Below are 12,919 nucleotides of genomic sequence, written 5' to 3'. Positions count from 1 at the left end.
CTGGCTTTATGGTTTGGCCTTTGTAACAATGGCTGTTTTTGTTTTTACAGCGTCCCACCCATGTTCTCGTGACAATGGGGGCTGTTCTCACATCTGCATTGCGAAGGGTGATGGAACACCTCGCTGCTCCTGTCCCATGCACCTGGTGTTGCTGCAGGACCTGCTGCACTGTGGAGGTGAGCAACACAGTAACAGCAGACATGTCCGACCTGCATATCTGATTTAGTTTCAGAAGTACAAGGACATTCAAGGCTTTTTCTTCTAAAACTCCAATTCCAGAACTCTTTGTGTTTTAGTTGTACTGTTGCACAACAGATTAATACAAGCAGCAGAGAGGAAGCAATGCTGGTTGTAGTTACTCTTAACAGTGACAGAGGTTATTTATAGGAATGTTTAAATGTCTAATGACACACTGTACATACACTGTATATACATTTGCATGCATGTTCACTCCTGTTGTTTAGGTTTGCACGTTTTTGTCCCTCTTAGTCTGAAGGGTCTGATCTAACGTTCAGTGCTTCTCCCTTCCACAGATAATTGTGACTTGTCTCTCTGCTTCATTCTCTTCCTTATATGTTGTCTTCTCTGTTTTTTCTCAGAGCCACCTACCTGCTCAACAGAGCAATTCACCTGCTCCACAGGGGAGATTGACTGCATTCCGATGGCCTGGCGTTGCGACGGCTTTCCAGAATGTGAAGATGGCAGTGATGAAGACAACTGTCCCATCTGTTCTGCATACCAGTTCCGATGTGACAAAGGAGGCTGCATTGATGCTCAGAGACGCTGCAATGGTGAATTGGACTGTGCTGATCACTCTGATGAGCAGGACTGTGAAAGTAGGTTTACACGCTCACCCTTCTTTTGTTGATTCTCCACTGCTATGGCTGGATTTGCCTGTTTGCACAGAAATATTTGCACGTATGTGTTCTGCTATCTTGTCTACCTCATATTTGTGTTGCTTTCAGTAACAGTTCCCCCCATGCTCGGTCTAAACAGAGAAAATTTCTAATCACTGGCATCTAATTTTCCATCATTCTTCTTCCTGTTGTGTATAAAATGTACATAAATGTGATAGCTTTTGGTTTTATTGGTTTGGAAACAAAAAAATGCCATTGAAACATCTTGCTACCTTTCCTCTTCTACTCCAGCTATCTGCCCTCCCAACCAGTTCCGCTGTGGTGACAATCAGTGTATCACAAAGAAACAACAGTGTGACAATTACTCCGACTGTCCTGATGGATCAGATGAACTCGCCTGCGGTAAAAACACTGAGCTATTCAAACTGCAGAAACATGGCTGTATATTCTCTGGTAAACTTCCTGTCTTACAGTCTGTATTCTTTTTTTCTTGTCCGTGTTCAGAGCATGTGTCACCTCCCTCCAGTGGCATCCCTAGCACTGGGCCCAACACTATCGGCCCAGTTATTGCCATCATCCTGCTCGTCTTCATCATCGGGGGAGCTTATTTTGTCTGCCAGCGTGTGGTGTGTCGACGATACAAAGGCCCCAGTGGGACTTTCCCTCATGAGTACATCAGCGGGACGCCCCATGTACCTCTCAACTTCATCACCCCCAGCGGTTCTCAGCATGGTACCTATCAAGGTAAGCTGGAACACGCAGCAGCAGTGCTATGGTTACACTGCTACTTATCAGCACTGGTGTTAATAATACCTGTAAACTATTGTGTGCAGGTATCTCCTGTGGGAAGTCCATGATGAGTTCTGTCAGTCTGATGGGCAGCAGCAGCAGTGGAGCTCCTCTTTATGATAGAAATCATGTGACTGGAGCTTCATCCAGCAGCTCTTCATCTACAAAGGGAGCCTTCTATCCTCAGGTACACACACACACACACACACACACACACGTGTTTATGGTTTACGTTCCAGTTTACTTACAGATTTTTGTTCTGTTTTGTAGATCCTGAACCCTCCTCCCTCTCCAGCCACTGACCGCTCTCTCTACAACACAGAGATCTTCTACTCCTCCAACAGTCCATCTACCACCAGATCATATAGGTCATACAGTCTTATCATCGCCTATCTCCAAGCACACACATGACAGAGATGCAAGTGTCTGTCATGTGTGTGTTTATCAGACACATGCAAACTTTATGACACTGTAATTATTGTACTGGGCTTTGGACTTCCTCCTCAGCAGGAGACATTCACATCTCCTGCTGAGGAGACGTGTTGATTTTGCGATCTTTTTCAGTTATTATGATGTAAACAAAGATAAATTGTATGTAAACTGCAATGAAAACTACGATTGTGTCATCTCTCCTTCAGACCCTATAACCCGGTCCGTGGCACCGTCCCACCTACCACTCCCTGCAGTACCGATGTCTGCGACAGCGACTACACTCCCCACCACCCGCCGGCTGGGCTGGGGCTGTCAGTGGGTCGCTGGAAGGGCTCTGGCCACGGCAGCCACACCAAACACAAGTACTACATGGACCTCAACTCAGACTCTGACCCATACCCTCCACCCCCCACGCCCCGATCCCAGTATATGTCAGCTGAGGAAAGCTGCCCTCCATCCCCTTCTACAGAGCGTTCCTACTTCCACCTATGTCCCCCTCCTCCCTCTCCCTGCACTGACTCTTCATGACCCTCAACAGCCTGGGACCCCTGTGAGAAAGAAAGGGATGAAGTCAGCTAGCTACAAGGACTTCATATCAGCTGATTAGGCTCAAGTGCCTTATTGGTCCTTTTATCATTCCAGTCATCCAGGAGTTCTCAGGGTGGCCATTGTCTAATCTTCCAAATGCCCTGCTTGAACATTCACTCGTTTGGAACAGGTTGAAGGTTCAAGGCTGTCCCTGCCATGCCTCAGGGCATTCCCTCTTTAAGTTTCATTCCATGGAATGAAGAAACCTTCCTGTGCTGGGCCAGTTTTGGGTTTCCATCAGTCCAAAAAGGATCCTGATTTCTCATGCTGCTTCCTCTTCAGCATGCAGTGACCTCACCAACCGAGTGTGAAAACCACAGATCCAGTGCATCCAATAGACCACCACCTCATCTCCCCCAATCTTCACAGAATTGTCTTGTCCTTCCTCACAGCATCTGTGTCAGCAGGACTGTATATACTGTAGTGTAAAAAATCACATGAACAAAAAAACCCAACAACAAATAATGGAAATGTTTTTCATACTTTATTCATAGTGGGTGATCCACAGCTTGACAGAAAACAAAGGACAGTGGAGTGAGTGAGTGTGTGAATGAAGGATGAATGAATATACATGAGCATACAGGTATGTGAAGGCTTGCTGGGTGAATTGGAAAAATCTGATGACTGATTTATAATATGTACACTAAAAAATAACAGAGTGGATGATCAAAGAGGTGAAGTCTGCTTCTTTTCCCACATTGTGTTCTTCCATTTCAAACTTTGAATCCTCCATAGCTGAACCCTGTGCCTTGTGAAGAAGTAAAGCCTTCTCCAGTCAACAAAGCGACTGCTAACAGTCTCTTCATTGAGTAAAGTCACCGCCTGCCTGCAATACACCAGACGAATGCCAACATGTAAAGCTATTGTAAATATGTGTAATGAAGTCAGTGATTGAGATATGAGAAATTAATGCTTTTTGGTGTAACTAAGAACCTCTTCCATCACTTTTTCTGTACTCTCATCATCCTGTTTACCAAAAATATGTTTGCTGCTATTGTGTACATACGATATCAGTTACTATCATTACACAGAAAGGCCAAAATTGCCACTCTTATCCTGACGGTAGATCGTGAAGCTACTTTACAGTTAATAACAAATTATTCTTATAGCCATGTTTGTTCTTTGTACTTTGTATGTAGATCATTATGTATGTCTCTGTGTCAGTTGAAATGTTTGGTTTGAAGGAGTTATTTTTGGAAGGAGGTTGAAAGGTTGAAAACCTCCATGCTTCAGATGACTCTTCCCTGATCTCGCCACAAAGTCTTTTGTGTGTTTTCGTACAATGAACTCATCACTGCATAACCTGAGCTTGAAGGATGGTTTAGATGCTGTGAGTCTAACACACACAGTTTGAAGCATCCTGAGTAATCCCGAACACGTCGAGGCAACTGTTGCTTTAATATGGAACTGTATAAATAAAATGTAATTAAATTGGATTAAATTAAACCAAAGGTAGCAGTTGCCTCAGATTAGACAAACTTTCTGGCCTGTGAGCTTTGCCACATTTTGTAAGATAATAACTACTGGAGAGATTTTGGTGAAGTTGTCTATTAGTAGTCCACTGAGGATGAAATCTTGAGACTTTGCTGACCCATTAATCTTTGCTCATTACATACAAGAAATTGATGTCGTAATAACAGCTGGTGATCATGCTCCTAAAGGAATGAACACTTTTAAACTTACGAATGACCTGTTTTAATTTGATTGTGTCCTGCTTCAAAGAAATAATTTTCTCCAACGATATTTCATGTTGCTCCAAAGGGCACAACTTTATTCACTTCCTATAGGAATATTTGTCGCTGTTACTGTAAAGACTATGGATTGGCATGAGAATAACCATTTTCTTTTTCCAGCACAGTGCTAGCAAAGTTCAAAGACAGATAGTGGGTCAGAAAAGTGCTTCTTTTAGCAGTCATCAAGGTGAAAGTGTCCTTTGTTGCCCCTTTGTGCCTGGAAGAAGTTCACCTGTGTTAGATGAGTTAGAGGGAAGTGCAGTTTGGCAGCACTTTGTAAAGGTCAGGAATTGCATGGTCTTGGAGTAAGCTTTGTTCCTGTTGCCTGATTAAATTATCTCCAGTCAGGTGACATTACAGCTAAAATAGATTTCCAGCTTAGGTAGCTGAAGTTGGGTGCTTTCTTAGCAGCACAACACATTTATGTTGAGGGCTGTAGGCCCTACCTCAAACCACTGTGTCAGTAAAACCTTGTACTTGTTGTCTCTGCTAAGAATGCTTTGCGTAATTTACCCTTGTGACATTTTTTGTATCAAAAGCATTTTTATATAATAAAGGTTTTATTTTAAGGAAAGTGTTGTCTGAGGTTATTCAGTTCACGTCAGTTCAATTTTATTTATATAATTTACAACAGTTGCAATGCTTTATATAAGGTGAAGACCCTACAATTTTGGAGAGCATCTCAACATTCAGATGCAAGCACTGGGAGAAGGTGGAAGGAAGATCTTCTGTACAACAGGAAGGCCATCTGGCAGAACCAGAATCAGGGAGGGGAAACCATCTAAGGTTTAGTTAATGGAAAATACAAAACAGATGCACACAGAAACTACATACAGTACAACAAATGTAAAACCCAAGCGGGCTTTTTTACCTCTGCATATCCTTTAAAGCTCTTTGGAGGTAGATACAGTCAGAGGAACGAGAACACTGTGTCTCTCTGAGCTGCTGAGGAGTTCAGCTATAACAAGGCAACCATTAAATCACATACGGTCACAATGCTTTAAAAAAATCATGTAAAGAAATGTATAACTTGCTCTAACATGTAGATGTTAGAAAATAAAAATCATGCAGTAATTGCTTCCAGTCACTGCCTTTCTGAAGAAACAAGGAAATGTACAAATAAAAAGAAAACAGGGCTCGTCCGGGATTTGAACCCGGGACCTCTCGCACCCAAAGCGAGAATCATACCCCTAGACCAACGAGCCGCTGGTAGCAGTTTCGGACAAAACGTATTCATAAGGTTGTTCGGCCTCGTGTGGTGAGAGCGCGACACCTACTGGTAGAAATAAATGCATTACATTGTAAATGAACTCCGTCCGTGGAGCTGTGTATGTTTTTATCTCTACTCATTGATTTGTCTGTCTAAACGTATTTAAATATTTTACATCACGCGAGGAACAAATGTTACATATAACTTGATATAATCTCTAAAATCATTTCTCAATTGCATCAGACATTTTCACGGCATACCATCATCCAGCAATAATCTATCTATAATCTATAATATGTCGTCCTAGTGCTATATGTGAACATCAGGGTCCATGTGTTTTGTTGGACTGTGAATTGTCATATCCACAAACATCGTAAGGAAAACTCTAACTTAGACTACATTTTAGTCACCTCAAAGTTGAGAAAACGCTTTTTCAAAACTTTTGCTGGAGATTACTTACTACAGAAAAAAATACAAATATCCAATTTATTCATTTTATTAACCTTTTCTGTTTCCTATAAATCACGTTTAGTCGTGTTTACAAATTGCTCTGCTGCCCCCATGTGGGCACAGCAGAGCAAAATGAGTGCTGCTCCAAAGCCTTTAATAGTGATTTTTAAAGGGGTCAAATTAATCAATCTTAACAAGTATTTTATCCACTGCAAACACAATTTTAGCCCATACTTGTATATTCCCTGATACCATAATGACCACATCTGAAACCTGAACATGTAGCAGAGGGAATGTTTAAAAGTGTTTTACTTCTAAACAGAAAAATGGTAAATATAATGCATATTATATTATTGTTATATTATATTATACATAGATATTATTAGCATGCAGAATTTACAGGTGAATATAACTTTATTCTAAATTTGTTGTTAAAAAAAACACCAAAATGTTTCACAGAAAGAATTAGAAAAATTAACATCTCTGACCTTTAAGAGAAAACAGGAAACTTAAAGAGCTTCTTTTAAAATGCCTGCAACAGTATGTGACCTGTGTCTGTTTATCCATCCCTCCATCCATACACAGGTCTGATGAGGTCATTACTGACCGAGCCCTCAGACGGATGGCTATGCTGTAATGTAGTTGGCTGCAGATATGATGGAACTTTGTTCTGTGTATCATGCTGACTTCTGTTGACTGAGCTTCTTCCTGTACCACTGCTTGAAGGAAGTATCATCTAGAAACTGGGAGTACATTTTAAGATCACCGCTGACACAGAGCAGTGCCCTGGGTCAACCTGCGATCCAGTATATCTGTTTCATCAAGAGTCTTCCTCATTTCATCTCTCTAGAAAATCTATGAATAATCTATCTTTAAGTATTCTTAGAGCCAATGATGTTTCATGATATGAACCAATTTGAGCAGTGGTCATGTTTCAGTCATGTAGGCACTCTCGACACCTGGAACTTCTGGAAAATGCAACTCAGGAATTGGGTCACTGATTGATCCTGAATTCCTGGTTTATTGAACTTTCTTTGTGTTTGACATTGACAGTGACGATGTGTTTAAAAAAAAAGAAAGAAAGAAAAAATAGGGGGAAAATCCTTTGTTATATACTACCAAAAAGAATGGTATCTGAAATACCATATTCATGATAAACCTGTATTCATCTGACAGTAATAGTTTAAAGAAGCTGTAGATTTAAAAATAATGTTTTTATTCCAAACTTTTGGGGGTCTGCTAATGTTACAGCCCAGGTAATATGCTATGTTGTGTTGGGAATAAGTCTTGGAGCTGTAAATACAGGAGAATGCCTGTAAAAGTTTAAAAACACTAAAAGAGAAAAAGCAAACTGGTCCAGTGAAGTTTGTCCAGCTGGTAGACAGGTGTTGAGGGCTGTACAGAGGCAGCAAGAGGTGGAGCCCAGCATTCAATCTTATATCATTTTTTTGTTTTTTCTCTCCCTTTATTCTCCCTGTGTTTGCCGCTCTGTAATTACACCAGCTGCTTGGGTTGGTTTTCTCTTTCTCTCTGTTTTCACTCCCTCGCACCTGACATTCTTTTAATGCTCGCTCTACTCTCTCCTCCCTTCACACTCCCTTTTCCCTCCAAAAAGCTGAGCCACAAACCACACCCACAGTGGACTCTTCCTTTTTTTGTTGCACGATTTGTTTTTTATATTTTATCATAGAATAGAAGAATAGAATAGAATAATCCTTTAATTGTCCCACAAGGGGAAATTTGGTTGTAACAGCAGCCAAAAAGACACATATACAAACAAACAGGACACAGGACACAGAACAGAAACATACACAATTTTTCTTACATATTTACATTAAGGACAATGGTTACTATATACAGAGAGTACTGTACAGTTATTAAATTAAATAAAAATAACAACAGATAAGAGGCAAACCAGGTTGTAGTGCAAATCGGTTGATTAACTTATTGCAGTTACAGCGCAGATGTAAACATCTATGATTGTTGGGAGCAGTTCTGATTGTACAGTCTGAAGATAGATTTCTGTGATTAATAATTCAGAGAAGCTTTTAAATGATAAAGGTTTTAATGATTATCAAAAAGGTCGTTGACAAATGCTTTTAGCACTACATAAATATTATTATGATTGTTATCCCCAAAGGTTGTTAAATACCAACATCTTCTCTGGAACCCTTGAACCAGTCACCCTAAATAACCTTTGACCACTTTTCATTTTGTGGCCTATCATCATCTTAAGTGATTTGTGAATCATTTACAGTTATTCAAATGGGATAGGAGGCCTAGAAAGATCAAATGGACAAAGCAATAATCATAAAAACAGGTGGGCAGATACCACAGGATGGATCTCTATTCAGATATAAAACAGGAAAAGATTTCACCATTACATCCCACAGTCAGCTGTCCTGTTTTATTAAATGGATCTAATGCCTACATGATGCAGATAAAGTAGGAGCCAGCCACCACCCACTACCTCCAATATATTTGCGTGTTGCTATTAGCAGCTGGTTTGATATTAAAAGAGTTTTTTAAAAGAACATTTAAAAGCTAAATTGATGGTGGTGTTCTGGGGCCACTAGGAGCACCAGAACAAGTTAATATGCCTAATAATATTGATAATATTGATAATATATACTGACATCTGATTTTAATTCAGCTTTAGTCTCAGCCAGTTTTTAATGAAAATCTACTTAAAAGATGCATTTAAGGTCAGGTACCATGTACAGTCATAATCTAAAGGAATTTCTTGAAAACATTTCACTTTTCATCCAAGAAGCTTCTTAACTTCAACCCCCTCTGTTCAATGTTTTTCAAGTCTCACACTTGTTTTCAAAACTCAAGTGGCAATGACCCAAACCTTTTTTCACACCTTGACTCATGTGATTAGGCACATAGCTAGTTAAATGCCTGGGCCTCTCCACCATTTGGTGTTAGAACTGAAGAAGTCTCTTGGATGAGAGGTCGTCAAGAAATTTAAAGAAATCTAGTTGCTTTCTTTTCAAGCTCCTCAGACTACCATGACCTGGATGGCTGAGAACCTACACAGACATGTACAGTCATAGTTGAGACGAAAGCTCTTTAGTGGATCCAATAGCTGATACCACACAACTGAAGACTTATTTCTTAGGATCTTTCACATAAATTTATTTTGAACAGAAAATGCTCGAAGCCAGGAAATGAATCCAAATTCCAAAGATGGTATGCCTCCGCACGTGCATAAATGATCCTACCCATTGCACACACCAGCGTGGTTGTAGTTCAGGAGGTATAAAATGTTCTCTCTTAACCAAAAGGTTGGTGGGTCAATCCCTGGCTTGACATAATCATTGTAACAGATGAATTTTCTCTCAGCCAATGTGTGCGATATATATAAATATATGTGTGTGTAGCATAAATGTACACAGGCTGACTGACTTGAAGGATTTTTCTTACACTAACTTGATGTTATTTTCAGACTTTTTAAGTTGGTAAAGATTTGCTTGATAGTTGTCTTTACAGACAATGAACTTCATTTGGGATATAATCCTGCAAAATCCTTGTGCCTTCTGTTTATAACGCTAATCCAAGGATATTATACTCACATTATTCTCGCAACACTGATTAAGTATTCAAAATTAAAAAGAGCTGTAACTCTTCTATTACAGTATGTATGAAATGGACCCACCCCTGGGTCCACTGCATCTGTATATACACTGTATATGTATATATGTCTACTTCAACTTCAGTAATCACTTCTTCCAAACCACCAGTGTTTCTCTTAGACACCATTCCAATAAAACTGCTCAAAGAAGTCCTATGATTAATTAATGCTGCGATTTGATCAATGTATCTATTACTGGGATACATACCACAAATGTTTAAGGTGGCAGCAATTAGGCCTCTATTTAAAAATCCATCTCTTGACCGCTAAATATAGGCCTCTATCGCTAACCTTCCTTTTTTCCTTTTAGAAAGGGGAGTACAGTACAGAAACAGCATTGATCTTCTTATGGCCTTTGACAGTTGACTCATATCTGTGTTTGTTTTGGCTGCTCTTCATTGGTTCCCAGTTAAATCCAGAATTTGAATTTAAAATCCTGCTCCTCGCATACAAAGTCTTGAATAATCAGGCCCTGTCTTATCTTAAAGACCTCATAGTACTTTATCAGCCCATTGGAGCACTTCTCTCTCAGACTGCGGGCTTACTTGTGGTTCCCAGAGTATTAAAAGTAGAATGGGAGACAGAGCCTTCAGCTTTCAGGCCCTTCTTCTGTAGAACCAGCTCCCAGTTTGGATTTGGGAGACAGACACCATCTCTAATTTTAAGACTAGGCTTAACTTTCCTTTTTGACAAAACATATAGTTAGGACTGAATCAGGTGACCCTGAAAACTCCCTTTGTTATGGTGCAATAGGTCTCGGCTGCTGGGGGCTTCCCGTAATGTACTGTGTCGAGTTTCTTCTTCAGTCACTTCTTTTCACTTACTCTCTGTTCATACACCTCTCTCAATTTAATCATTAGTTTTTATTCATCTCTGGCTCTCTTCCACAGCATGCCTTTGTACTGTCTTCCTCCTCTCAGCCCAAGCCAGTCTTATTCAAGATGACAGATACTTTTAGTATTTTTGTTATTTTTAGTTATTTTTAGATATTTTTGTTATTTTTAGATATTTTTCTCCATGTCTTAATGTTAAATTACGACATGGAGAACATTTCACACTGGTTTCAGTGCACTATTAAAATATTATTTTATCAGACAAGTGATTATTCTATAGTTATGTCATTACAGACTATTATGTTATGATTATGCAACAGTGCATATGTTTCCTACCCATAATCCTTTAATAGACAGGATATCCTTATGGGATTAGAATTAAACAGCATATCGTTCATGGCCTGCTCATGCGCTCTCTCTCTCTCTCTCTCTCTCTCTCACACACACACACACACACACACAATAACTGGCATTAAGCATGGCCTCATTTTCCCAACTACTGGTTCAGTAAGGAGATGACTGGTCCGTCTTGCCCCACTTTTTGAACAATAGACACACCAGGGGTCACATAGACTCAAGGCTGTGGGAAAGGAGAATACAGAGAATGTGTGAAGGACAGAAGGATAGCAGAATTGGGCTGGGAGACAGAAAATGAGCAGAGTCGGGGGTGAATGTAGGGGCTCAGAGAAAAAAGAAACAATGACTATTAGGACAACATCATTTTTTCTAATATTTTAGTGATCATTTCTCTAATTAAATCATTAGAAATGTCTTTCTGTCTGACACAGCAATGTATGCCATCTTATCTGTAGATATTTACACTTTGCAAGTATGACCAAATGATCACACAATATTGCAAGGACAGTGGCAATTTATTTACAATGTCTACAATTCCTTGTGGAGCGTACCAACAACCTTGTTGGTGCTTAGCTCTCCTCTCTCTGGTCCCAGCTGCCCTGCCAGCCTCCTTGGCACTGCCCCCCTGAACTCACTGCACCACCCCTTCTCTGAAGCAGAGTCGCAGACCACACCCCACCACATACCCCATCACCCAACTTAAGCTGGAGAGCCATCCGGCTGAGCTTACTCCCCCTACTCCCTATTCCAGACCCCCCCCTCCCACCTCCACAGCCACAGCAATCTGTGCCCCTGGCCTACGGACCACCTTGAACTTAAATGGGTGGCTCTAGATGCCACCGGGTGATCCCAGCGCATCCTTCTTGCAGTTGAATCATTGCAGCTGGACATAATTCAATTAAATTCATTTTTATTTATACAAAGCCAAATCACAACAACAGTCTCCTTATCTCCTTATTGAAAGGTAGACCCTACAATAATACATAAAGAGAAGAACCCAACAATCACATGACCCCCTATAAGCAAGCACTTTGGCGACAGTGGAAAGGGAAAACTCCCTTTTAACAGGAAGAAACCTCCGGCAGAACCGAGCTCAGGGAAGGGCGGCCATCTGCTGGGACTGGAACCGGATCATAGTCTGAACAGAGAGTGATTTTCCTAGATGAGGGAATCTGCCAGGAGCCCTTAGTTATGAAAAAACGAGCAGTGCCTAACGAATCCAGGAGCTTGTCGAACTGTGAAACCTCATTCATCTTGTAGTAGTCAACACAGAACTATATAGATCCTACTTTCTTCACCACAAGAACTATTGGGCTACACCATGCACTTTGTGACTCTTCTATTACTCTCATTTTAAGCATGTCAGCAAATTTCTTCTGAACAAGTAGTCTTTTATGTTCAGGTAACCTGTAGGGCCACTTCCAGGCCATATTCAGCACAGATGTTCCTGTACACTATGCCGGCCACTTATGGCGTTCCATGTATGCCTTGCCTGCTAGCATCTTGCACCTTGCTGTTATGTGCTGCATTGTCTCAGGGCCATCTTTATGCAGCCTGCACCTGGTGTCTTGCCTGGTGTGATAGACAAGTGAGTGTCAGCATCACTGGTATCCATAGACCCCAGCCTCTATGGATCTTGGGCTGAGAGCTTGTTCCTGTGCTGTCTTTTCAGTCCAGCTTTGTCCAGCTACTGGGTAGGACTTCTGGATGTCAGACACTTCCCCTATCTGCCAGTGGTACATACTGTGCAGGGGCATACCCTTCCATGATGGTTCCTCCTCTTCCTCTTCTTTCTTCGGTTTCTGCTGCCCAAGGAATTCACTGGGCACACGGTCGGTGGGGCCATCTTCCTGATGTATTCGTGGATGTTCGTTGTCTCACTATGGTGCTGACACTCACTAGTCCCTGGCCTCCTTCCTTATGCTTAGCATACAGCCTCAGGGTCCTGGACTTGGGGTGAAACCCTCCATGCATGTAAGGAGCTTCCTGGAGTCGTTTATGATCAGGATATATTCTTCAATGCACAAACATAT

At 41.0% G+C, this 12,919-nt stretch overlaps 1 protein-coding gene and 1 non-coding gene across 4 annotated transcripts in view; one reads left to right on the top strand and one right to left on the bottom strand.

Moving 5' to 3' along the window:
- Positions 1-4,968, top strand: part of lrp5 (low density lipoprotein receptor-related protein 5) — a 47,409-nt gene extending 42,441 nt beyond the window's left edge. For all 3 annotated transcript variants that reach the window (XM_005454254.4, XM_019361207.2, XM_019361208.2), the window contains 7 exons: positions 51-176; positions 600-836; positions 1,149-1,259; positions 1,362-1,601; positions 1,691-1,833; positions 1,917-2,014; positions 2,285-4,968. In XM_005454254.4, the coding sequence (XP_005454311.2) occupies positions 51-176; positions 600-836; positions 1,149-1,259; positions 1,362-1,601; positions 1,691-1,833; positions 1,917-2,014; positions 2,285-2,606 (1,277 nt within the window). In that variant the 3' untranslated portion in view covers positions 2,607-4,968. The remainder of the gene's footprint in view (positions 1-50; positions 177-599; positions 837-1,148; positions 1,260-1,361; positions 1,602-1,690; positions 1,834-1,916; positions 2,015-2,284) is intronic.
- Positions 4,969-5,532: 564 nt separating this feature from the next.
- On the bottom strand, positions 5,533-5,604 carry trnap-ugg (transfer RNA proline (anticodon UGG)). The gene has a single exon. It is a non-coding gene; the product is annotated as a tRNA-Pro (tRNA).
- Between the last annotated feature and the right edge of the window lie 7,315 nt (positions 5,605-12,919).

This window comes from Oreochromis niloticus, linkage group LG7 (genome assembly GCF_001858045.2).
Source record: "Oreochromis niloticus isolate F11D_XX linkage group LG7, O_niloticus_UMD_NMBU, whole genome shotgun sequence".
Taxonomy (NCBI): Eukaryota; Metazoa; Chordata; class Actinopteri; order Cichliformes; family Cichlidae; genus Oreochromis; species Oreochromis niloticus.
Note: the sequence above shows the minus strand (reverse complement) of the source record. Positions and strands in the feature narration are given on the sequence as shown.